The following is a 26856-nucleotide window of genomic DNA, read 5'->3' on the forward strand; positions in this document are numbered from 1 at the left end:
GAAATATATTTATTAATTGTGGTTCTTACAAAAAATATATCTTATAAAATATAAAAGCTAAAATGTCTCTTAAAGCTCTGCCCCTTTAATTAGTGCATACTAAATAATTTAACTTTAGCCTACTACTACAACCATATTATTTACCAGCAACATAAAGTGAAACAGAGGCAGAGGTGTCCTGCCACGGTCAGTAACAAGTAAACAGAAAACAGTAGTGGTCAAATACAAATAAGGCAACAAGAGAAGTATCCTACACTTCTCTTTTGTAAAGTAAATCTGAACAACCTATATGGGCATCTACATCAACTTTATGATTTTCCTGAGAAGCTGGACAGGACAAAAAAAAAAAAAATTATTATTTAAAAAAATTGTTATTTATTTATTTGTGGCGGACGTAATTCTTTCGTGGCGGGCCGCCACAAATAAATGAATGTGTGTGAAACACTGTGTGTGGTAATATTCTTTTCAGAAAATACAACCAATAGTACGTTAATGTTAAATCTTACTTGTGAAAAGTAATCCCCCCGATTACTATTTTCAACAGTCCGCTCATTTGAGCGGGAAAACGCCGAACACCATCTTTGTTTTCTACCTGTCAACTGTCAGTTTAGGCTGCTCGCCGGCTCCTCATCACCACTTCAAGATGGCGGGCGAATTTCTCGCGTCACAGCAGCCAATGCTGCGTCTACTTATAAGATGTCTAAGAGCAGAGCAACTTACGCTAGTGGTTTCAGCACACGGAAGTGAGGATTTACACAGGATGTGATCAAGTATTTCCTGCTACCAGTAAGTGCTGTACATTAGTACACACTCAAGGCGACTATATCCAGTAAAAGTAGTGCACAAAGATGTCAATTTCCCTTCCAATGTTAAAAACATTATTTAGAAAGTTTTTTCGTGCTCTATGAAAATTAGGGGTGCACAAAAAAAATTAAGAGAATAGTTTTTTTCGAACATGCATACAGTTATAATATCACATATTTAGTTTTTTTCATTAAATGTCCAAAAAGGAGTAGGAAGACGCAGAGCTTATTATTAATATATGTACAGTATACATAATATACTGTACATATATTATGTAAATATTACTTATATATGTTATATTTTATATCGCTATATTTAGTCTATTTATACCTGCATTGTCCTTTCCATCCTTTGTAACTGAGCTACTGTGTGGAACAATTTCCCTTGTGGATCATTTAAGTTTGTCTAAGTCTAATTAATTCTACCCCTTTTTAACTTCATAGCAATTACTAACACATATGTTCACTTCCAGAGTATAAGCCGCCCACTTTTATCCTACACTTTGAACCCCGTGGCTTATAAAGCGGCGCAACTAATTTGTGAAATTTTCTCTGCCGACGGCCATAAAACAAAACAAGCAAATGCACTTGACGAGGCGCGTTATTGATTGTGCTACGGCGCCATCTTTTGGACAGGTTCGCTCACTGCAGGTGCTGCAGTGTCCTTCCGTTAATGCTTTCAACTGGAAGGAGAAGTGCTGTTCCTTTTCCAGTTGTCCATAGCGTTTCTACTCGTATGGATTCTTCGGCCATCACTCCAAGCAACGTCTGTAAGTTTTACAATATAACTAAAACCGTTTATTACTTATTAAACCGTCCCATGTGTGATGTCTGTAGGAGTGTTTATCACACGTATTTGTACGTGCTATCGTAACGTAATCAAGCTAGCGTTGTTAGCATTAGCTAATATGCTAACACGTTTACAAGTGTCTGTGTTAGTATTATTAACCTACAATGGCATTCTTCTTGTATTGTGTCAGTTTCACAAATTCCTCAGTAAATTCACCAAAATGTCACAGTGGAGTTATTGAGTCTGTTTAGCTGATCGGAGAGCTAGCTTCCGCAGAAAGTGGGTCCATGACCTGTTTTTTGTTTTTGTTTGTTTTTTACAATATACCTAAAACTATTCATACTTCCTAAACCGTCCCATGTTGGATTTATGTGGGAGTGTTTTCATGCATAATTGTACGTGCTACTGAATGTAACGTTGTTAGCGGTAGCTAATGTGCTAACACGTTTACAAGTGTCTTTGGTCAGTATTAATACTTACAATGGCATTCTTTTTGTACCGTTTCAGTTTTGTAAATTCACCAAAACGCAGTGTTTCCCACACATTCATTTATTTGTGGCGGCCCACCACGAAAGAATTACGTCCGCCACAAATTAAAAAAAAAAAAAAAAAAAATTTTTTTTTTTTTTTTTTGTCCTGTCCAGCTTCTCAGGCTAATCATATAGTTGATGTAGATGCCCATATAGGCTGTTCAGATTTACTTTACAAAAGAGAAGTGTAGGATACTTCTCTTGTTGCCTTATTTGTATTTGACCACTACTGTTTTCTGTTTATTTGTTACTGACTGTGGCAGGACACCTCTGCCTCTGTTTCACTTTATGTTGCTGGTAAATAATATGGTTGTCGTAGTAGGCCTAAGTTAAATTATTTAGTATGCACTAATTAAAGGGGCAGAGCTTTAAGAGACATTTTAGCTTTTATATTTTATAAGATATATTTTTTGTAAGAACCACAATTAATAAATATATTTCAGTGAATAACTTATTGTTCAAATCTGTATATAAATATGTACATAAAGTGTTGTAATTATATTGTAAAACGGTTGGATGGATGGATGGATGGACGGACGGACGTTTAAAACAAAAATGTTATTATTAATTTGTAAGTATGCATTTTTTGAGCCTTTTCAGAGAAAACCATTTCATTGTAGTAAATTATACAAATTACTCGATGATGTCATGGTGACCACGCCCATAGCCACGCCCCCACCGCCACAGGTATCTTGGCAGTTTATGGGAAACACTGAAAACGTCACCGTGGAGTTATTGAGTCTGTTTAGCTGATTGGAGAGCTAGCTTCCGCAGATAGTGGGTCCATGACCATGACTTCTGTTTTGTTTGATCAGTCGTTTTACTGCCGTGTTACAGACACCAGTTGGAAACAATTAAGGTATGTAAATAAACATTTACCAAATCCTTCTGTGTAAATAACTCATTTAACAACGTATATCTGCGGCTTATAGTCCGGCGCGGCTAACATATGGAAAAATACACGTCCGTGTACCACTCCGTAAAGCGGCATTCTAAAAAGTCATACATTTTCCTTTTTGAAACCGATACCGATAACTTACGATATTACATTTTAAAGCATTTATCGGCCGATAATATCGGCAGTCCGACATTATCGGCAGTCCGACATTATCGGACATCTCTAGTTGGTACCCATTTGTAGTGGGCGGAGCCTGGCGGCAAAAACTGCTCAATCGACCATCAAAGTGTCATTACTGCACTTTAATGATCAGATCGCCTTCCAAAGGCTTTTAGGTTGGGCTGTGATTGTGACTACACTTTTTAAATTGACTCCAATATCGCCCTCTTGTGGCGAAAAATTATAACAGTCATATCTTCCTGAATATTTTCATGGTGTATCGGCTCTTGGGAAGGACTGGGGGGGACCCCCTATTGAAATTGCTGTTTTTATTTTCCCTCCGTCTGGACGCCTTTTTGAGGCCTTTAACATGCACGGAAAGTCCCCATAATTTGCGGGTGCGTCAGGTATGGCGCATTTTTTTTTTGCATTTTGGGGACACGATGAAATGAAATTGATGAAATTTAAAAATTGTCACTCTAGCGCCACCTTTAAAATTGGAAAAAATTAGCCTCTCCTACCAGTTTAGCGTATCGACAGGAAAATGGTAAGAGACGTCTATCATGACGAGACACACGTAAAAGTCACAGGAGCCCAAACCTGAAAACGAACAGGAAGTCGGCCATCTTGATTTTCGGCGAAAAACAGGGGTCGCACTTGAACAAACTCCTCCTAGAGCACAGGTGTCAAACTCAAGGTCAGGGGGCCACATGTGGCCTGCCACTTCATTTTATTTGGCCCTCAAAAGCCTGGAAATAATATGGATCAATAAAGTACTGTAACTTGTCTTACTAAATGTATTTCTTCTATTTTGGGAGAAAAAAATAAAAAAGTACTCCATGTAATCGTAAATTATGTTAAGTTAAGTATTGTCTAATAATGCAAAAACATATAATCAAACATTCAAACCATTTTTTAATAGAAATAAATAATGATTTCAAAGCAAGTTATCCATCAAAGTGTGCAATTTAAAAGTAGCAATAGATTTCAGGGTGAAATTGTGAAATTTACTGTGGTTTTTACAGCATTTTTCTCTAAATGAAAAAAACTGTACTTTTTTGACTGTAATAAACTGTGGTGCCGTTTTGGCATTTACAGTAATACAACGAAAAATCTACAGTTGTTGGTTCGCGGTAAAAAAACAACAACAAACTGGCAGCTCAGGTGCCAAAATTTTACTGTTAAATTGCAGTTTTTTTTATTTACAGTAAAAAAAACCACATACATTTTACAGTAAAATTCTGGCAACTGAGCTGCCCTTTTTTTTTTTTAACCATAAAAACAGCAGTACTGTTTTTCCATTTACAGTAATATACACTACATTTTGAGGTGAAATTGTTGCAACTTACCATTTTTTTTTTTTTTACATTTAAGTTTAAAAAAAATCTACTAATAAAATGCATTAAAAAAAATTGCGTAACATTAGTATTCACTGTTTGAAGCGAAACATGACTGCCATGTGGCCCTCGGTGAAAACGACGTTGACACCTCTGCACTAGGGACTTTGGCCAAATGAGTGGCGGTTTAAATGAGAGATACTACACACATATGGGCGATGATAAATCGCCAACCCACTTTTCCTACGCCGTAAGATGTGGGCGTGGCACGGCGCCAAACTTTGATTTCATGGTTCGACACAAAACACGAAAGGTTACTAACTCGCCTACGCACATTCAGATTTTGATCATTTTTGGAAGAAGTTACATTGACGACGCCCTGAAGTGCCCGATGGGGCGGTATAGCTCGGTTGGTAGAGCGGCCGTGCCAGCAACTTGAGGGTTGCAGGTTCGATCCCCGCTTCCGCCATCCTAGTCACTGCCGTTGTGTCCTTGGGCAAGACACTTTACCCACCTGCTCCCAGTGCCACCCACACTGGTTTGAATGTAACTTAGATATTGGGTTTCACTATGTAAAGCGCTTTGAGTCACTTGAGAAAAAGCGCTATATAAATGTAATTCACTTCACTTCACTTCACTACCTGATCATAGCCCAGGCCTAGGCAATTATTTTGACTGTGGGGGGCCAAATTTAGAGAAAAAAATGTGTCTGCGGGCCGGTATATCTATCTATACGTACATACATACATGCATAAATACATACATATAAGCTATGGAAATCTGCTGTACAGAATAGAGATGTCCGATAATATCGGCCGATAAATGCTTTAAAATGTAATATCGGAAATTATCGGTATCAGTTTCAAAAAGTAAAATTCATGACTTTTTAAAACGCCGCTGTGTACACGGACGTAGGGAGAAGTACAGAGCGCCAATAAACCTTAAAGGCACTGCCTTTGCGTGCCGGCCCAATCACATAATATCTACGGCTTTTCACACACACAAGTGAATGCAAGGCCTACTTGGTCAACAGCCATACAGGTCACACTGAGGGTGACCGTATAAACAACTTTAACACTGTTACAATTATGCGCCACACTGTGAACCCACACCAAACAAGAATGACAAACACATTTCGAGAGAACATCCGCACCGTAACACAACAGAACAAATACCCAGAACCCCCTGCAGCACTAACTCTTCCGGGACGCTACAATATACACCCCCCCCAACCTCAATCTCCTCATGCTCTCTCAGGGAGGGCATGTCCCAAATTCCAAGCTACTGTTTTGAGGCATGTTAAAAAAAATAATGCACTTTGTGACTTCAATAATAAATATGGCAGTGCCATGTTGGCACTTTTTTCCATAACTTGAGTTGATTTATTTTGGAAAACCTTGTTACATTGTTTAATGCATCCAGCGGGGCATCACAACAAAATTAGGCATAATAATGTGTCAATTCGATTAACACATTATAATTAGATCTAAAAAATTTTGGGGGGAATGGCCAGCGGACCAGATTGAAAAGCTTTAATTTTCCCAAGTTTGTCATAGCCATTCAAAGTGGGCGGAGCCTGGCGGCAAGTTCCGCCCCACGCCATTGCCAAACAAACTCTGCACTTTGGATGATCGGATCTTCTTCCTAACTGACATGCCGCTTTAAGGTCGGGGTCTGATCAGGCCTATATGGTCATTTCGACACGACCTTTGCCCCCTTGTGGTAAAAAAAAAATATAACAGTTATGTCTTCTTTCCACAAGCTCCAGTCTTCCTGCACTTTTAGATGGTGGGTGGGACCTAACGGATTACTGCTGCACCAACACCGCCCTCTAATGGTGGAAAATGACAACAGTCATAACTTCCTTACACATGCTCTGATCTTCCTGGAATTTTTTAGTGGTGGGTCAGGGCATCGGGGAGGACGTGACCGCACTTGCCTGAACAACTCGATGCAGGGGGGGGGGGGCGGCGAGGGGCCCCGTGAACGCTGCTCGCAGCTTGAATTTGGATGGCTTCCGCTCATAGTACAAGCTAGTTCAAGGGTGCCCATCCAGTGTTTCCCATAAACTGCCAAGATACCTGTGGCGGTGGGGGCGTGGCTATGGGCGTGGTCAACATGACATCATCGATTAATTTGCATAATTTACTACAATGATATGATTTTCTCTAAAAAGGCTCAAAAAATGTATACTTACTAATTAATAATAACAGTTTTGTTTTAAACATCCATCCATTCATGCATTTTACAATATAATTACAACACTTTATGTACATATTTATATACAGATTTGAACAATAAGTTATTCACTGAAATATATTTATTAATTGTGGTTCTTACAAAAAATATATCGTATACAATATAAAAGCTAAAATGTCTCTTAAAGCTCTGCCCCTTTAATTAGTGCATACTAAATAATTTAACTTTAGCCTACTACTACAACCATATTATTTACCAGCAACATAAAGTGAAACAGAGGCAGAGGTGTCCTGCCACAGTCAGTAACAAATAAACAGAAAACAGTAGTGGTCAAATACAAATAAGGCAACAAGAGAAGTATCCTACACTTCTCTTTTGTAAAGTAAATCTGAACAGCCTATATGGGCATCTACATCAACTATATGATTTGCCTGAGAAGCTGGACAGGACCAAAAAAAAAAAAAAAAAAAAAAATTAAATTTTTTTTTTTTTTTAATTTAAAAAAAAAAAGTTTTAATTTGTGGCGGACGTAATTCTTTCGTGGCGGGCCGCCACAAATAAATGAATGTGTGGGAAACACTGCCATCACGTCGATGGCGCAGGGTGTGTCAGTCAATCGCCAGCCAGGCATTAAAAAAATAGACCTAAAAATGATCGAACAATCTTCACCAAGACGTCACTTTCGTCACTTGATTGACATTCACGGCACCCGAGGGTCTTGTGAGATGACGCTGGCTGCTGCCAGATCATTATTAAGAAAAAATGACCGACAGGAAGGCGAGAAACATGTTTTATCTCAACAGACTCTCGCGCCGTAACTGCCGTCAAAACTCTAAAGACCAACTGCACAGTTCTTATCTTCACAATAAAAGCGCTGCTTCATCCTGCCTGCGCTAACAAAATGAGAGTCTCAGAAAGCTGGCGTGCACAAGCTAGCAAGCTACGGCGTTTGCCGCCAATATATTTCTTGTTAAGTGTATAAAAAGGAGTATGGAAAAATAGACCTAAAAATGAGCGATCATCAATCTTCACCAAGACGTCACTTGATTGGCATTCACGGCACCAGAGGGTCTTGTGAGATGATGCTGGCTGCTGCCAGATCATTAAGAAAAAATGACCGACAGGAAGGCGAGAAACTCATTTTATTTCAACAGACTGTCGCGCCGTGCCTGCCGTCAAAACTCTAAAGACCGACTGCACAGTTCCTGTCTTCACAATAAAAGCGCTTCGCTAACAAAATAAGAGTCTCAGAAAGCTGGCGTGCACAAGCTGGTGAGCTACGGCGTTTGCCGCCAATGTATTTCTTGTAAAGTGTATAAATGGTAAATGGGTCGTACTTGTATAGCGCTTTTCTACCTTTTTTTAAGGAACTCAAAGTGCTTTGACACTATTTTCCACATTCACACACACACATTCACACACTGATGGTGGGAGCTGCCATGCACGGCGCTAACCAGGCCCATCAGGAGCAAGGGTGAAGTGTCTTGCTCAAGGACACAACGGACGTGACTAGGATGGTAGAAGGTGGGGATTGAACCAGTAACCCTCAGATTGCTGGCACAGCCACTCTACCAACTTCACCACGCCATCCATAAAAAGGAGTATGGAAGCTGGACAAATAAGACGGCAAAAAGCAACCACTTTCATGTGGTATTGGACAGAAAGGAGGACTTTTTTTTTCTCCTCCATTAGAAAATGTGGACGTTACCGTCACTACTGTCTGATTCCAATCAATGCAAGTCATCATGCTCCCAGTCTGTGGAACGCTCTCCCTGACCACCTGAGGGCACCACAGACTGTGGATGCTATTAAAAAAGGTTTACAAACCCTTCTTTTTAAAAAAGTCTTTTTTTTAGATATATGCATACTAGTTTTAGCTATTTGGCTGTTCTAGTTTTTATTTTTATTTATTTCTTATTATCTTTTTTTAAATACACTAGCACTTTGAGGTTGTTTACTCAATGTAAAGTGCTTTTTACAAATAAAATCTATTATTATTATTATCACAATCAGCTAATACACCAACTTATATGCTTGTACTATCATTAAACACTTAACTTGTTAACAAAAACCTCTCTTTCAAATATAAATTATAAATATGAATGCGGTAGACCTTCCACTTGGTCAATTGAAAAGTAGCTGGCCTGCAGAAAAAGTGTGGGCAGACCCGAGCTAGTTGAAGCTCCATGAAAAGGTGTGTGGCGTACTCACAATGACCTGCTGATCGGAGGGGATGAACTCCAGGGCCTTCTGAATGACCCTGCAGCCGTACATCTGCAGGGCCAGGGAGAGCACATGGCCTCGGATCCTCTCGGCCAGCGCCAGCTTCTGGTCCAGGCTGCCGAACTTGGGGGAAAAAAAAAAAATGACACAAAAAAGTCAAAACCTCTTCTCAAAACTCCGGCTTGAGTAGCCCAGTGTACTCACGCGCACCTCAAAAAACTTCTGGATGACGTAGTTGCCGAAGACGTCCACCATGAGCTGGTAGGCGGCCTGCAGGATTTCACTGAAGACCAGCTGGCGCTCGGCTGGACTGGCTCGTTCCAACTTCAACTGGATGAACCTGCACAACACACACGCGGTTATTGATGCCTCCATGTTAGATTAGGTTTCAATTTTATCTCGGCGATAAGTCCTTCAAATCTATTGAACTTCAAATTGAGACCAAAAGAAGCAGGCGGCAAAAGCTTTTGATCCCTCAAAAAGAGATCAAAAACAAAGCAGGAGCCTGTAAAGAGGCAGAGTGATGGATGCCAGACTGAAATAGAGATAAGAGGGGAAAAGGTCTGGATTGTGCCGACTGCAAGTCATTGTGGATGAAGGCGTTATTTGGACACAAGTAACGGGACACTACAAGTGAAAAGAGGAAAAGAAAAGAGGATTTGTAGCAGACCAATCCTGCACAGTGCGGCCCGCATTTATTAATGGCCTGCTGCACATTGTAAAGATACGATGAAAATTCACAAAAAAGTGGCATAAAAGAGCAAATGGATGAAGTGTAACGAGGAAAAGTTTTAATGTTGACTAATAACTGTTTTTTATTAAAACTGTCGCTGCTCAAAAATAATAAGGAATCAAAATGAATGTGATGAATTATTGACCTATTGAAGGCTCCAATTACTTCACGTCAAATATTCCACTTTAAAATATTTTTGGGGAAAAAAATAATGCAGATTTTGTTTATTTTCCGTATAAAATATGTTTTCTTTGACAATAAGGGCATGAAACTAATATTTTAAAAAAAATAAAAAAAATTAACAGATCTGAAGTTATTGAGACCTAAATGTTGAAAGTTAAAAAAAAAATAATAAAATGTATTTCAAAAATAATAGATGCAAGTCAATGTGATGAATTATAGACCTATTGAAGGCTCCAATTACTTCCTGTCAAATATTCCACTTTAAAATATTTTTTTGGGAAAAAATAATGCAGATTTTGTTTATTTGCCGTATAAAATATGTTTTCTTTGACAATAAGGGCATGAAACTAATATTAAAAAAAAATAAACAAAAAAAAACTTAACAGATCTGAAGTTATTGAGACCTAAATGTTGAAAGTTTAAAAAATTAATAAAATGTATTTTAATAATAATAGATGCAAGTCAATGTGATGAATTATAGACCTATTGAAGGCTCCAATTACTTCCTGTCAAATATTCCACTTTAAAATATTTTTTGGGGAAAAAATAATGCAGATTTTGTTTATTTGCTGTATAAAATAGGTTTTCTTTGACAATAAGGGCATGAAACTAATATTAAAAAAAACTACAAAATAAATTACTTAACAGACCTGAAGTTATTGAGACCTAAATGTTGAAAGTAAAAAAATAAAAATGTATTTCAATAATAACAGATGCAAGTCAATGTGATGAATTATTGACTTATTGAAGGCTCCAATTACCTCACGTCAAATATTCCACTTTAAAATATTTTTTGGGGAAGAAATAATGCAGATTTTTTTTATTTGCCGTATAAAATAAGTTTTTTGACAATAAGGGCATGAAACTAATATTTAAAAACAACTTTAAAAAAAATAACTTAACAGACCTGAAGTTATTGAGACCTAAATGTTGAAAGTAAAAAAATTAAAAATAATAATTTTAATAATAATAGATGCAAGTCAATGTGATGAATTATTGATATATACTTAAAGCTCCAATAATTCCACATCAAATATTAATTTTTTAAGGAAAATATTGCATACTATTTCTGTGTGCTTACACTGTAAAAAAACAAAGACGGCATAAAACTTAAAATTGAAGGGTAGATCTGAAATTGATCTCTAAACTTAAGTGTTAAAAGTAAAAAAGAAAAAAGAAAAAAAAGACTTATTTTCAATTGGATCTCCAAGAATTTTAGTGTGATTATTTTTCTTTTTTAAAATGTCATTGCTCAAAAAATAATAATAATGTATTTGCCGAACAAAATACAAAATGTTATTCGACAATAAGGGTATAAAACAAATATTTAAAAACCTAAAAAAAAAATTATAATTTATAATTGACGGACAGACATGAAGTTATTAGAGACTTAAATGTTGAAAGTTAAAAAGTGACTTATTTTATTTTAATAATAGATACAAACCAATGTTATTAATTATTGATATATTTAAGGCTCCAATAATTTCACATCCAATATTCCATATTTTAGGAAAAATATTGCACACTTTTTCTGTTTGCTAATGCTGCAAAAACAAAGTTTTCTTTGACCAAAAGGGCACAAAAACAAAAAAAAACAACTTAAAATTGAAGGATACATCTGAAATTGATCTTGAGACATAAGTGTTAAAAGTTCTTAAAAAATGTAAGACTTATCCTTGTACCTTTGGATTCCCAGGAATTTTAGTGTGATTATTTTTTCTTTTTTAAAATGTCATTGCTCAAAAAATAATAATGAATTAAAATCAAAGTTGTTATGAATTATTGACATATTCAAGAGTTAAATAATTTCACTTCAAATATACCACTTAAAAACATAATGGGGGGGATTTTTCCTTACTTTTTCTATTTAGTAATACTGTAAAAAAAAAAGTTTTCTTTGACAAAAAAGGGCAAAAAACAAAAACAAAAAAACATAAAATTGACAGACAGATCTGGGGCCGTACTTATCAAGCTTCTTAGAATTACTCCTAAGAAGTCTGCTAAGAGTTGACTTAAGAGTAAATAAATTCTTCGCTGAAAGCTGCACTTAAAAGTTAGTTATGAAGCGTCTTACTCACACTTTCAGCGAAGTGTAGGACTGAATCTTAAGTGTCACACTCAGAGCTGAATTAAAAGTAAAACAAAAGTATGACTTATTGTATTTAAAAAAAAATTTTTTTAAAAGGTCACTGCTCAAAAAATAATAATGATGTTGTGAATTATTGACATATTCAAGAGTCAAATAATTTCACTTAAAACACTTGGGGGGAGAATATTGCATATTTTTTCTGTTTAGTAATAATATACAAAAAATCAGTTTTCTTTGACAATAAAGGGCAAAAAACAAAAACAAAAAAAACATAAAAACATAAAATTGACAAGATAGATCTGAAGTTGATCTGGAGACTTAAGTATTAAAAGTAAAACATATATCTATGACTTATCTTCAATTGGGCTCCCCAAGATTTGTAGTGTAATTGTTTTTTCTTTTTTAAAAAGGTGATTGTTCAAAAAATACTAACGAATAAAATAAAATGTTATGGATTCACCTATAGAAGGGTCAGTGTACCTTCCGTTCATTATATTTCCAATTCTGAAACGCAAATCAAAAAACAAAATTAGGGCCGTTTTTCGATTTTTAATATAGATGGCAGATTTTAAAACAAACAAAAAAGGGTTGATTTTCATGAAAATATTGCCATACAATTGAAGGCCTACTGAAAGCCACTACTAGCGACCACGCAGTCTGATAGTTTATATATCAATGATGAAATCTTAACATTGCAACACATGCCAATACGGCCAGGTTAGATTAGTAAAGTGCAATTTTAAATTTCCCGCGAAATATCCTGCTGAAAACGTCTTGGTATGATGACATTTGCGCGTGACGTCACGGTTTGTAGCGGACATTTTGGAACAGCATTGTGGCCAGCTATTAAGTCGTCTGTTTTCATCACAAAATTCCACAGTATTCTGGACATCTGTGTTGGTGAATCTTTTGCAATTTGTTCAATGAACAATGGAGATAGCAAAGAAGAAAGCTGTAGGTGGGAAGCGGTGTATTAGCGGCCGGCTGCAGCAACACAAACACGTAGCCGGTGTTTCATTGTTTACATTCCCGAACGATGACAGTCAAGCTTTACCACTGGCCTGGGACAACAGAGACTCTTACCAGGAGGACTTTGAGTTGGATACGCATGCTTGTGGAGAACTGGGACAACAGAGACTCTTACCAGGAGGACTTTGAGTTGGATACGCGCTACCGTGAGTACGCAGCTGCGGCTTCCAAACATTTGATCGCTTGCCCGTACGTGCGTGCCGATATGTGCATGTCACGTACGTAACTTTGGGGAAATATATGTGCTGTATGAACTTTGGGGAGGTGAACGGTACTTTGGGCTGTGGGATTGAATGTGTTGTGCGGGTGTTTGATTTGTATTGGCGGGTTATATGGACGGGAGGGGGGAGGTGTTTGTTATGTGGGATTAATTTGTGGCATATTAAATATAAGCCTGGTTGTGTTGTGGCTAATAGAGTATATATATGTCTTGTGTTTATTTACTGTTTTAGTCATTCCCAGCTGAATATCAGCTCCCACCCGCCTCTCACAGCATCTTCCCTATCTGAATCGCTTCCACTGCCCTCTAGTCCTTCACTCTCCCTTTCCTCATCCACAAATCTTTCATCCTCGCTCAAATTAATGGGGAAATCGTCGCTTTCTCGGTCCGAATCGCTCTCGCTGCTTGTGGCCATGATTGTAAACAATGTGCAGATGTGAGGAGCTCCACAACCTGTGACGTTACGCTACTTCCGGTACAGGCAAGGCTTTTTTTATCAGCGACCAAAAGTTGCGAACTTTATCGTCGATGTTCTCTACTAAATCCTTTCAGCAAAAATATGGCAATATCGCGAAATGATCAAGTATGACACAGAATGGATCTGCTCTCCCCGTTTAAATAAGAAAATCTCATTTCAGTAGGCCTTTAATTTTATGCTGTTTTCCTTTTGTGGATTTGTATTTTTTCCACATAAACACACAGTTGGACAACTATTTAATGACACTTTTTTAAGACGACAATAGGACTCCTGCTGAACAAAGATGTTACCGTTATGCTAAAAACATGCTAAACGCAAAGGAAAAGCTAAAATACTGCTTCCGGTTCAATTTGTCATCACACAGATAACCACGCATTTTGGATTAACGTATATTCGATTTTTGTGTTTATCTGGGAAAATAAAAATCCATAAAAAGGAAAACAGCACAAAATCCAATTTTATGGCAATATTTAAATGAAAATCAACCCTTTTTTTGTTTGTTTTCAAACTGCCATGTATAATAAAAATAGAAAAACGGCCCTAATTTACTTTTTTGATTTGCGTTTCAGAATTGGAAATAGAATGAATGGAAGCTACACAAACCTTGAAGGCTCCAATTACTTCATATCAAAAATTCCACTTTGACATTTTTTGTAGAGGGAAATTATTTAGTTTTTGCCATAAAAACCACAGGTTTCGTTGACAAAACAGCATAAAACATTTAAAAAAAGAAAGAAATCATTCATAATCGCCAGACAGACCTGAAGTTGATCAAGTTTCAAGCATTGAACAATAATAAAAAATAGCCTATATGTAATGGTTTTAAACATGAAACCTATCAAAATGGCCCCCGCATGCTTAAAAGTACCTGCTGCCGTGCTGGTCTTGGCTGAACTCCATGATGTGGCCGGCGATGTCCCGCAGCTGCAGGTTGGGGTAGCGGTTGTTCCTGAAGTCCTCCAGCAGGCGGCTCCGGCCCGACGGCATCACGTCCGACATGCCGTAGCGTAGCCGCGACGACGGGAACAGCTGGCTGCTGGGCGAAAAGAGGGAGGAGCCCGAGCTGGCGGCGCTACGGTATTTGGCCTCGGCGCCCGGGGCGGCGGAGATGAAGCGCCCGCTGCCATTGGTCAAGCCTCCTGCGGGCGTCGTCACAGGGTGGGTTACATAGCTCACGGGGAAAAAGGTGCTATAAACAAAGACCAAGGGTGAAATCTCTTACCCAGATTGAGGTTGGATGAAGAGCTGTGATTGGACAGCGAGGGTGGAGGGGTGAGAGAATGGGAGGGGCCCTGGTTGGGAAGGGGCATGCCCACGGGGCCGGGGGAGGGACTGAAGCCCAAGGTGCCGTTGTAGAACCCCCCGTGGCCGATGGGGGTCAGACTAGAGGGTGTGCGTTTGTACAGCTCGCTGGCGCCTGTCAGGGAGTCTCGCCTGGAGCCGCTGCCTCCGCTGGAGTTAGCCACTAGAGGGAGGCAAAGACAAGGGCAGCGTGTCAGTGGACACTAATCAACTCATGGCGGACTAATCCCATAATCCTAGTCTGCGGTTTGTCTGCAAATCCTTTGAATTTGTGAAATATTTTCATACTCATGTGCAGTTTTATTAATTACTTGCAAGAGGGGCCATCACTTTTATGAAATATGTTCCATTATGCTCCATTTTCACATATTCTCTTAATATGTGGACCATTTTCACCTGGTTATGTTCCGCAAGGTTGTCATCATTCATATTTTCATGAATTCAACTAGACAAGGCCATATCTCACTATAGTAAATATTTTAAGCACCTGTTCATTATGCTATTTTCTGACATTTGCTCTCTGCTTGTCTCTGTGGGTGGCCCCCCAGACACATTTTTTCTTTCAACATAGCCCCCGAGTCAAAAGTGTGATGCTAACGGGCCGGAGTCACCTCACAAAGAGTCAGACACTCAATATTTAAGCTAATTCACCCCATTCTTTTCAGTCCTCTTTGGTACAAACGCGACGAAAAGCGTGAATGCTCTGGAAAACTTACCGACTTTAATTTTAATTTATCTCCGATTAATTGACTAATCGAATCTCGGCCCAGGCTTAGGAGAGGGCGGGGAACATACAAATACGTTCCGTCTCCTCACAATGACAGCAGTTCACTCACTTATGTCAATTTCCCTGGTATTTGGCCTTCACCAGTAGATTCTAGTTTTATTGGCCAATTCTGTGATTCTCGCACATGATCAGATTAGCGAGGCAAAAAAAACAAAAAACAAAGGAGTACACGTGCCTTAAGCTAATAAAAATTAAAATAGATACATTTTAAAAATGTTCGTCATCATTTCATGAAGCCCAGAGTTGTTTCTACCTGCAGTGCCGAAGCCTCCCAACGTGGCCCCGAGCGTGGCGCCGAGGGACGAGGAGGCGGGCTGGCTGAACCCCAAGGAGGCGGAGCCGGGCTGGCCAGAACCTTGCGAGAAGAGGGAGGAGCTCTGGGAGGAGGAGCTGAGCGAGGAGGAGCCGTAGAAGGAGCTCCCGCCGAGAGCGCCGCCGGGGCCACCCTGCTGCTGAGGCTGCTGGGAGGTCATGGCACGGAAAGGACCGTTGGCCCCGCCGCCCAGGCCCCCGTTGGCCCCGCCCGCTGAGGCCGCCGCTGCTGCAACTGGAAGGAGGATGGCAAAGCACACCTTTAACTTATTAGTGCATTAAAAATGCACACCTTTAACTTATTAGTGCATTAAAAATACACACCTTTAACTTATTAGTGCATTAAAAATGCACACATTTAACTTTTTAGTGCATTAAAAATGCACACATTTAACTTTTTAGTGCATTAAAAATGCACACCTTTAACTTATTAGTGCATTAAAACGACACCTTTAACTTATTAGTGCATTAAAAATACACACCTTTAACTTATTAGTGCATTAAAAATGCACACCTTTAACTTATTAGTGCATTAAAAATGCACACCTTTAACTTATTAGTGCATTAAAAATACACACCTTTAACTTATTAGTGCATTAAAAATGCACACCTTTAACTTATTAGTGCATTAAAAATACACACCTTTAACTTATTAGTGCATTAAAAATGCACACCTTTAACTTATTAGTGCATTAAAAATGCACACCTTTAACTTATTAGTGCATTAAAAATACACACATTTAACCTATTAGTGCATTAAAAATGCACACATTTAACTTTTTAGTGCATTAAAAATGCACACCTTTAACCTATTAGTGCAAAAAAACGACACCTTTAACTTATTAGTGCATTAAAAATACACACCTTTAACTTATTAGTGCATTAAAAATGCACACATTTAACTTTTTAGTGCATTAAAAATGCACACCTTTAACTTTTTAGTGCATTAAAAATGCACACCTTTAACCTATTAGTGCAATAAAACGACACCTTTAACTTATTAGTGCATTAAAAATACACACCTTTAACTTATTAGTGCATTAAAAATGCACACCTTTAACTTAATAGTGCATTAAAAATGCACACCTTTAACTTCTTAGTGCATTAAAAATACACACCTTTAACTTATTAGTGCATTAAAAATGCACACCTTTAACTTATTAGTGCATTAAAAATACACACCTTTAACTTATTAGTGCATTAAAAATACACACCTTTAACTTATTAGTGCATTAAAAATGCACACATTTAACTTTTTAGTGCATTAAAAATGCACACCTTTAACTTATTAGTGCATTAAAACGACACCTTTAACTTTAGTGCATTAAAAATACACACCTTTAACTTATTAGTGCATTAAAAATGCACACCTTTAACTTCTTAGTGCATTAAAAATGCACACCTTTAACTTATTAGTGCATTAAAAATGCACACCTTTAACTTATTAGTGCATTAAAAATGCACACCTTTAACTTATTAGTGGATTAAAAAGACACCTTTAACTTATTAGTGCATTAAAACACCTTTAACTTATTAGTGCATTAAAACAACACCTTTAACTTATTAGTGCATTAAAACAACACCTTTAACTTATTAGTGCATTAAAAATACACACCTTTAACTTATTAGTGCATTAAAAGTGCACACCTTTAACTTCTAGTGCATTAAAAATGCACACCTTTAACTTATTAGTGTTACGTCTTCGACGCATGGCTGCGATTGTCGTGTTCCTTCCAACGCAGGAAACAAGCAGGAGCAGCGTGCAGGTAAGATTGAGTCTTTTTTAATAAATTAAAGGCAAGGCAAAAATACAAAGCTGAGGACGCTAGCAAGCGTGGAGCAGAACATAACCAAAATGTCACCAAAGGTGAAAAAACGAGGAAAGCTAGACAGTGCAAAATTCGCTACAGCGAGGAGGAAAAAACAGGAGACGTAAATGTTGCCTACAGCAAACATTGACCCAGCAACTACTGCCGGGTGACAGGAAACTATAAAGGGGAGTGATTAACCAAAACACCTGGTGGGAACACTAATTGCTAAACTAAGACAGGTGAGGAGAATCAGTGCCCATGGAAACCAACAGTAAACAGGGAAAGAGGGTGCACCCAGGAAACAGACTAACACAGAAACATTGCCAAAAACATACATCATGCCATGATCCAAGTAATGGATCATGACACTTAGTGCATTACGTGTACACACCTTTAACTTCTTAGTGCATTAAAAATGCACACCTTTAACTTATTAGTGCCTTAAAAAGACACACATTTAGCTTAGTGCATTAAAAAGGCACACCTTTAACTTACTGCACTAAATATGCACACCTTTAACTTCTTAGTACACTAAATATGCACACCTTTAACTTATTAGTACATTAAAAATGCACACCTTTAACTTCTTAGTGCATTACCGTACGTATACACACCTTTAACTTATTAGTGCATTAAAAATGCACACCTTTAACTTATTAGTGCATTATATATACACACTTGTAACTTAGTGCATTAAAAATGCACACATTTAACTTATTAGTGCATTAAAAATGCACACATTTAACTTATTAGTGCATTAAAAATGCACACCTTTAACTTATTAGTGCATTATATATACACACTTGTAACTTAGTGCATTAAAAATGCACACATTTAACTTATTAGTGCATTAAAAATGCACACATTTAACTTATTAGTGCATTAAAAATGCACACATTTAACTTCTTAGTGCATTAAAAATGCACACCTTTAACTTATTAGTGCATTAAGAATGCAGACATTTAACTTATTAGTGCATTAAAACGCAGGGAAGTTGGCCCTCCCTTATCATTGCAAATATTCAAACAACATTTATTTGTGCCGCTACAATTTCAAGTTCTTCTAAAATACATTTCCTGTCTAGTGATGTCATCCAGCACGATTACACTGCACACCAAATCTGCTCTTTTTGCTCTAAAGTGACACAGATGTGAGTTATTATTTATAGCATTGATTGATTGAAAAAAAAAAAAAAACATTGATTGATTTAGGGAGATTTTGACAAGGTGGGGGGACTGTTATGAATAATTAAACGTTACCATAAAAACTGGTTACGATTCATACCACATACAAACTATTATAGTTAATAACATAAAAACTATAATAGACAAAAAAAAATGTTTGCAACAAAAACGTTTGGGGACAAGTTTGGGGAGATTTTTTTTAATGATCAATAATAAAATAATTATGACCATAAAAAAAAAACTTAAATGGACAAAAAAAAAGTTTGCAGCACAAATTAAGGGGACAGGTTTGGGGAGATTTTGACAAGGTGGGCGTGTCTGGTTATAAATAATAAGTTAACATTAAAAACTATAAAATGTTAAAAACTACAATTGACAACAAATATTGTAGCACAAACATTTGGGACAAGTTTGGGGAGGTTCTGACAAGGTGGGGGTCTTGTGAATGAAAAAAATATCACCGATAAAAACTATAAAACACAAATAAAATGTTTGCAGCACAAACGCTTGGGACATGTTTAGGGAGATTTTTTTTTAAATAATCAATAATAAAATCATTATGACCATAAAAAACTATAATGGAAAAAAAAAAGTTTGCAGCACAAATTCATGGAACAATTTTGGGGAGATTTTGACAAGGTGAGGGTGTCTGGTTATAAATAATAACACATTATTGACATAAAATCTATAATTGACAACAAATATTGTAGCACAAACATTTGGAAGAAGTTTGGGGAGGTTCTGACAAGGTGGGGGTCTTGTGAATGAAAAAAATATCACAGATAAAAACTATAAAACACAAATAAAATGTTTGCAGCACAAACGCTTGGGACATGTTTAGGGAGATTTTTTTTTAAATAATCAATAATAAAATCATTATGACCATAAAAAACTATAATGGAAAAAAAAAAGTTTGCAGCACAAATTCATGGAACAATTTTGGGGAGATTTTGACAAGGTGAGGGTGTCTGGTTATAAATAATAACACATTATTGACATAAAATCTATAATTGACAACAAATATTGTAGCACAAACATTTGGAAGAAGTTTGGGGAGGTTCTGACAAGGTGGGGGTCTTGTGAATGAAAAAAATATCACAGATAAAAACTATAAAACACAAATAAAATGTTTGCAGCACAAACGCTTGGGACATGTTTAGGGAGATTTTTTTTTAAATAATCAATAATAAAATCATTATGACCATAAAAAACTATAATGGAAAAAAAAAAGTTTGCAGCACAAATTCATGGAACAATTTTGGGGAGATTTTGACAAGGTGAGGGTGTCTGGTTATAAATAATAACACATTATTGACATAAAATCTATAATTGACAACAAATATTGTAGCACAAACATTTGGGACAAGTTTGGGGAGGTTCTGACAAGGTGGGGGTCTTGTGAATGAAAAAAATATTACCGATAAAAACTATAAAACACAGAAAAAATGTTTGCAGCACAAACGTTAGGGAGATTTTTTTTTAATGATCAATAATAAAATCATTATGACCATAAAAAATTATAATGGCCAAAAAAAAGTTTGCAGCACAAATTAATGGAACAAGGTTGGGGAGATTTTGACAAGGTTGGAGTGTCTGGTTATAAATAATAACACATTATTGACATAAAATCTATAATTGACAACAAATATTGTAGCACAAACATTTGGGAGAAGTTTGGGGAGGTTCTGACAAGGTGGGGGTCTTGTGAATGAAAAAAATATTACCGATAAAAACTATAAAACACAGAAAAAATGTTTGCAGCACAAACGTTAGGGAGATTTTTTTTTTAATGATCAATAATAAAATCATTATGACCATAAAAAATTATAATGGACAAAAAAAAAGTTTGCAGCACAAATTAATGGAACAAGTTTGGGGAGATTTTGACAAAGTGGGGGTGTCTGGTTATAAATAAATAAACCAAAAACAACTTAAAAACTATAAAAAGACAAAACAATTGCTGCACAAACGTTCAGACAAGTTTGGGGCGATTTTGACAAAATGTTATGTTTTAACATTAAAAACTATAAAATGTTAACAAAAAAAAACTATAATAGACAAAACAATTGTAGCACAAATATTTGGGACAGGTTTGGGGAGGTTTTGACAAAGTGGAGGGGTGTTCTTATGAAGGAAAAACATGACTAAGATAAAAGCCATTAAAAAAACAAAAAAAATGTTTGCAGCACAAATTTGGGGAGATTTTGACAAGGTGGGGGTGTCTAATTATAAATAATAAAAAGTTAACAACAATAAAAACTCTAAAATGTTAAAAACTATAATTGACAACAGATATTGTAGCACAAACATTTGGGAGAAGTTTGGGGAGGTTCTGACAAGGTGGGGGTCTTGTGAATGAAAAAAATATTACCGATAAAAACTATAAAACACAGAAAAAATGTTTGCAGCACAAACGTTATGGAGATTTTTTTTTTAATGATCAATAATAAAATCATTATGAACATAAAAAATTTTAATGGACAAAAAAAATGTTTGCAGCACAAATTTGAAGAGATTTTAAAATGTATTTTAAAATAACTAAAAAACTAACAGCACAAATGAAAATGTTTACCACACAAAGGAATGATGGTGTTATTTGAATATTAGAAATGATAAGGGCAATGGGGGGCCAACATCACACAGGTGGAAAAGTGCACAACTTACCTGCTTGCGCCGCAGACGGAGATATGATGACAGACGCGGGCGCCATGAGGCGGACGGGCCCACTGCGCGCTCCGGTGTTGACCACCAGGGCGCCGGTCTGGTCATAGTAGGCTGCGGGCGCCAGGACCGGATAACCTGGGAGGGAAGGGACGTCAAATAAAAACTCGACACTATCCCGGAGGAATGGGTCGCTGAGGGAAAACTCATTTTTTGAGTCAGCAGCAAAATGTGGACTCACCAGGCACTCCTGCTGCAAGCCCCTGCCCAAAGGCCAGGGCGGAGTTGACCGCCGCCGCCGCAACCAGCTGGTCATTTTGCTGCCCTTGCTGCCCCTGGTTGGGGGTCAGAGGTCGCTGGTTGCCTCCCGCACGCATCACCTTGATGATACATGAACATTGGTATCATATAGGGCTGTACAGTATACAGGACCTATTTAGATACAACACTGTCTTTGAAAAATACCAGTACTTTTTTCCCCTGAGGTAAGGTGCATGTGAGTCAACACACACGCAGAGCAATTACCGACGTGGAAACAGTGTGGAGACAGAAGAGCAATAATGGACGTATTTTGACTTCAAACTAATGATAAAGGTGACGCTATAAACACGGTTAGTGTGTCTTAAAACATGTTGGGTTGGGCGATACAGACAATATCATTCATATCAATTTGTCCAATGATAGAGTTTTAGTACTATCGCTACACCCTGGTAGTGCATGATAATGCGTGGCAAATTTGACAGTGACAAGAGAACAAAATATTTCACTATATCACTGCAGTCTAAGATAGGTGGCTAACGGCTAACAGTTTCAGCTACTTCTAAATCACTAATCCTCGCCTCCATGGCGACAAAGTAAGTTTCTTACAAGTATCATCCCTGCAGGACGAAGAATAGCTAAACATGCTTCACTATACACTGTAGGAGGGTACATTGATTGATTGATTGATTGATTGAAACTTTTATTAGTAGATTGCACAGTACAGTGCATATTCCGTACAATTGACCACTAAATGGTAACACTCGAATAAGTTTTTCAACTTGTTTAAGTCGGGGTCCACGTTAATCAATTCATGGTAACATAAGCTAATGGCTAACAACAAGCTAGCTCTCCTGAAAAAAAAAACTGGTTGGTCTATACAAATATCAACTGTACGAAGTACTACAGCCGTATCTAGTCGACACTAGGGATGTCCCGGTCCAGGTTTTTGCACTTCCGATCTGTTACCGATGTTGTTTTTGCACTTCCGATCCGATACTGGCCTTATCCGAGCATGTATTAAAGTTTAAAGTTATTTAGCCTACTTAGTTGTCAGATTCATGTTGAAAAGGGTTTTAGTACTCTTGATAAGAACTAGCCAGCTGAATTAGGTGAGTTTGAATAATACACAATGGTTGGTAACAAGAAACTGACCTGTTTATTCAAGGATAAATACAAAATAGACAAAATTATACATGACAAACAGAAATGGCATCATTGAAATAGGGCTGGGCGATATGGCCTTTTTTTAATATCACAATATTCTAAGGCCATATCGCGATACACGATATATATCTGGGGCCGTACTTATCAAGCTTCTTAGAGTGCCATTTTACACTTAAGTCCTGAGAATTTGCGAAATTTAGTCCTACTCTCAAACTTAAGAATAAAAGCTTTTTATCAACGTTCTTAAGTCTAAGAATCACTCCTACTCTCCGCGATATTTAAGAGACCTTCAGAGGTGTCTTAAGTGGTTAGGAGTTGCCAGCAGGGGATGGCACTGAGGCGAGAGAGACGTGCGCGAACGTTCAGGGAACGGAACAATGTTTTTTTTTTTTTGATGACGAGCAGCTGATCAAACGGTATCGTTTAGACAGAGCGGATATTATTTTTGTCACAGATTTAATACTTTTCGATTCCTTGTTGATTTCTGCATGTGTCTGCAGTGGGCTAGTATATATAGAGCCACCCACACCAGTTTCAAATTAGTTGCCTAATTAATGAATTGGAAAGAAAATGTTATGACAGTAGCGTAAGTGTGTGGCCGTGAGGTGAGTGACGTCAGTGAGTGTGTGGGCGATAGAAGAGAGGGAGCGGTAGCGTGAGTGCCAGCGGGGACTAGTTTGTTTTGTATTATTTTGTAGTTTATTGTCAAAATATACACTCCCATTGTCCACTTAAATATTTCCAAGATATTTCTTTATTCTTAGACAACGGATTCCCTTCCGTGCTTGGTCATTTCTATGGACACAGAAATGACGTCACCTAAAATTCCGTTTACGGCACATAGTAATGTCGTAATTCAGCTCTGAGTGTGACACTTAAGATTCAGTCCTACACTTCGCTGAAAGTGTGAGTAAGACGCTTGATAACTAACTTTTAAGTGCAGCTTTCAGCGAAGAATTTATTTACTCTTAAGTCAACTCTTAGCAGACTTCTTAGGAGTAATTTTAAGAAGCTTGATAAGTACGGCCCCTGGATATTTTGCATTAGCCTTGAATGAACACTTGATGCATATAATCACAGCAGTATGATGATTCTATGTGTCTACATTAAAACATTCTTCTTCATACTGCATTAATATATGCTCATTTTAAACTTTCATGCAGAGAAGGAAATCACAACTAAAAAAATCACTATTTTTTTCATACGGTGTTGACATGGAAATGTTTGCCTCTGCATTTTGATGGTGTGGGCGTGTGGCACCGAACGGAGATGCTGACATGCGGAGTTTCAAACACTCTTCATTCTCTAGCAGGGGACTTTTGAAATGATGCTACATATTAGCAGTAATGCTACTTTTTATAGCAACGCTTTTGCCCCACACTTGACAAATTACTGTTGTCTGTTCGACATATTCCCTCTTGAAACCAAACCACCGCCAGACGATGGACCCCCTGCTGTTTTTCTTGGGAATTAATTAATTCTTCCTACATTATTACCGCTCACACGGCTGCGCTAGCATCACAACTAACGTTAGCCATGCTGCTACCTCTCTGCAGGGAGAGGGCGTATACGTATGTGACGTATGACGTGACAGTATGTGACGTGTGTAAGAAGGTGCACTTGCTCTCTGTGAGAAGCAGACACAAGAAGGAGTGGGAAGAGCCTGTAGTGTAATGCCCGCAGCTAAAAGCAACCGCGTGAGAACGTATACTCCAATATCACGATATAGTCATATTCTGTATCGCACAGAGAGAGCTAACATTTTTATTGGTAACTTTTAATTCACATGGCCGTTTTAACGGTTAGGACACAGACCTGTGGATGTGTTGAAGGTGTGCTGGAAAATGCGGAACGGAAATTAAGGAGCAGCAGAAAAGTGGAATGTATTATTTAAATCGGTGCGTTGGAAAACACGGACCGGAATTTTTTTTAAAAACTGGATCTGGATCGGCATTTTCCCATGCCTTGCAGATACGCATTTTTTGGCAAATATCGGCGGCCGATCCGATCCAAATATCGGATCGGGACATCCCTAGTCGACACTACAATGATTACGTTGTAGCGGTTGATTTAAGGACATAATTCACCACACCTGTTACTTGACTTTGTCATCATCATTCACTGTACTGTTCGATTGTGCACATGACAATGTTGTTCTTGTTTAGCATTCATATATGCAGTTAACAGAGAGTAATTCGGCGCGGCCCCTTTAAGTGGCCGTCAGGAGATTCTCCCTAAGGTGGGGGTTTGTTTATTCCCGCCATTTTTGAGTGTGTGTGTGGGATGTAAGCGTTCATTCTTGCTGGTTCTTGATGAATAAACGACGCACACGTTTTTGTGTGTCAACGGTACTTCGAGTTGTCTTGCTTTCACGCTACAAGCACAACAACGTCGACATTTTTGTCATCACAAAATCTTCTTAAAATGTTTTATTATGTTTATAAAGTCAGGAAATATGTCTCGGGACAGAGAAGAACTTTAATCATAACCAATGTGTGATCCTGTAACCACTTGGTATCAGATGATACTAGAGATGTCCGATATTATCGGCCGATAAATGCATTAAAATGTAATATCGGAAATTATCGGTATCGGTTTCAAAAAGTAAAATGTATGACTTTTTAAAACACCACTGTACGGAGTGGTGCACGGACGTAGGGAGAAGTACAGAGCAGTTGCGTCTCCTAGTCATACTTGCCAACCCTCCCGATTTTCCCGGGAGACTCCCGAATTTCAGTGCCCCTCCCGAAAATCTCCCGGGGCAACCATTCTCCCGATTTCCACCCAGACATCAATATTGGGGGCATGCCCTAAAGGCACTGCCTTTGCGCGCCGGCCCAGTCATATAATATCTACGGCTTTTCACACACACGTGAATGCAAGGCATACATGGTCAACAGCCATACAGGTCACACTGAGGGTGCCCGTATAAACAACTTTAACACTGTCACAAATATGCGCCACACTGTGAACCCACACCAAACAAGAATGACAAACACATTTCGGGAGAACATCCGCACCGTAACACAACATAAACACAACGGAACTAATACCCAGAACGCCTTGCAGCACTAATTCTTCCGGGACGCTACAGTATACACCCCCCGCTACCCCCCACCCCCACCTCAACCCCACCCACCCCTCCAACCTCAACCTCCTCATGCTCTCTCAGGGAGAGCATGTCCCAAATTCTAAGCTGTTGTTTTGAGGCATGTTAAAAAAAAAAATAATGCACTTTGTGACTTCAATAATAAATATGGCAGTGCCATGTTGGCATTTTTTTTTCCATAACTTGAGTTGATTTATTTTGGAAAACTTTGTTACATTGTTTAATGCATCCAGCGGGGCATCACATCACATCTGTTATTGACTATGGGGATGTGTTGTACATGAATGCTACTGCTGGTTGTCTCCACAAGCTGGATAGTGTGTACCACGGTGCACTGAGATTTATCACCAACTGCGCTCCCCTTACTCACCATTGCGTATTATACTCAATGGTTAACTGGACATCTTTAAGTGCTCGACGCCTCAATCGTTGGTATGTTTTCATCTACAAAACCATTCTGGGTATCACTCCATCTTATCTGTCTTGTCTTTTAACAAAGAAACAAGAAAGTCACAATCTTCGTTCAATGAATGTTCTGCAATTTGTCGTACCCAAAGTAAGAACTGAACTGGGCAAGAAAGCATTTAGGTTTTC

General features: G+C 38.0%; 1 protein-coding gene across 5 annotated transcripts in view; it reads right to left on the reverse strand.

Moving 5' to 3' along the window:
- Positions 1-26856, reverse strand: part of pum1 (pumilio RNA-binding family member 1) — a 95725-nt gene that overhangs the window by 25641 nt on the left and 43228 nt on the right. For all 5 annotated transcript variants that reach the window (XR_009826211.1, XR_009826212.1, XR_009826213.1 and 2 more), the window contains exons 12-18: positions 21970-22108; positions 21732-21866; positions 16014-16307; positions 14894-15136; positions 14540-14810; positions 9150-9279; positions 8928-9062 (exon numbers count right to left, since the gene is read on the reverse strand). Coding sequence is in view for 2 of the 5 variants with exons in the window: in XM_062047251.1 (XP_061903235.1) it covers positions 8928-9062; positions 9150-9279; positions 14540-14810; positions 14894-15136; positions 16014-16307; positions 21732-21866; positions 21970-22108 (1347 nt within the window). In the remaining 3 variants the exon portion in view is untranslated. The remainder of the gene's footprint in view (positions 1-8927; positions 9063-9149; positions 9280-14539; positions 14811-14893; positions 15137-16013; positions 16308-21731; positions 21867-21969; positions 22109-26856) is intronic.

The sequence above is a fragment of the Entelurus aequoreus genome, linkage group LG05 (assembly GCF_033978785.1).
Source record: "Entelurus aequoreus isolate RoL-2023_Sb linkage group LG05, RoL_Eaeq_v1.1, whole genome shotgun sequence".
Classification (NCBI taxonomy): Eukaryota; Metazoa; Chordata; class Actinopteri; order Syngnathiformes; family Syngnathidae; genus Entelurus; species Entelurus aequoreus.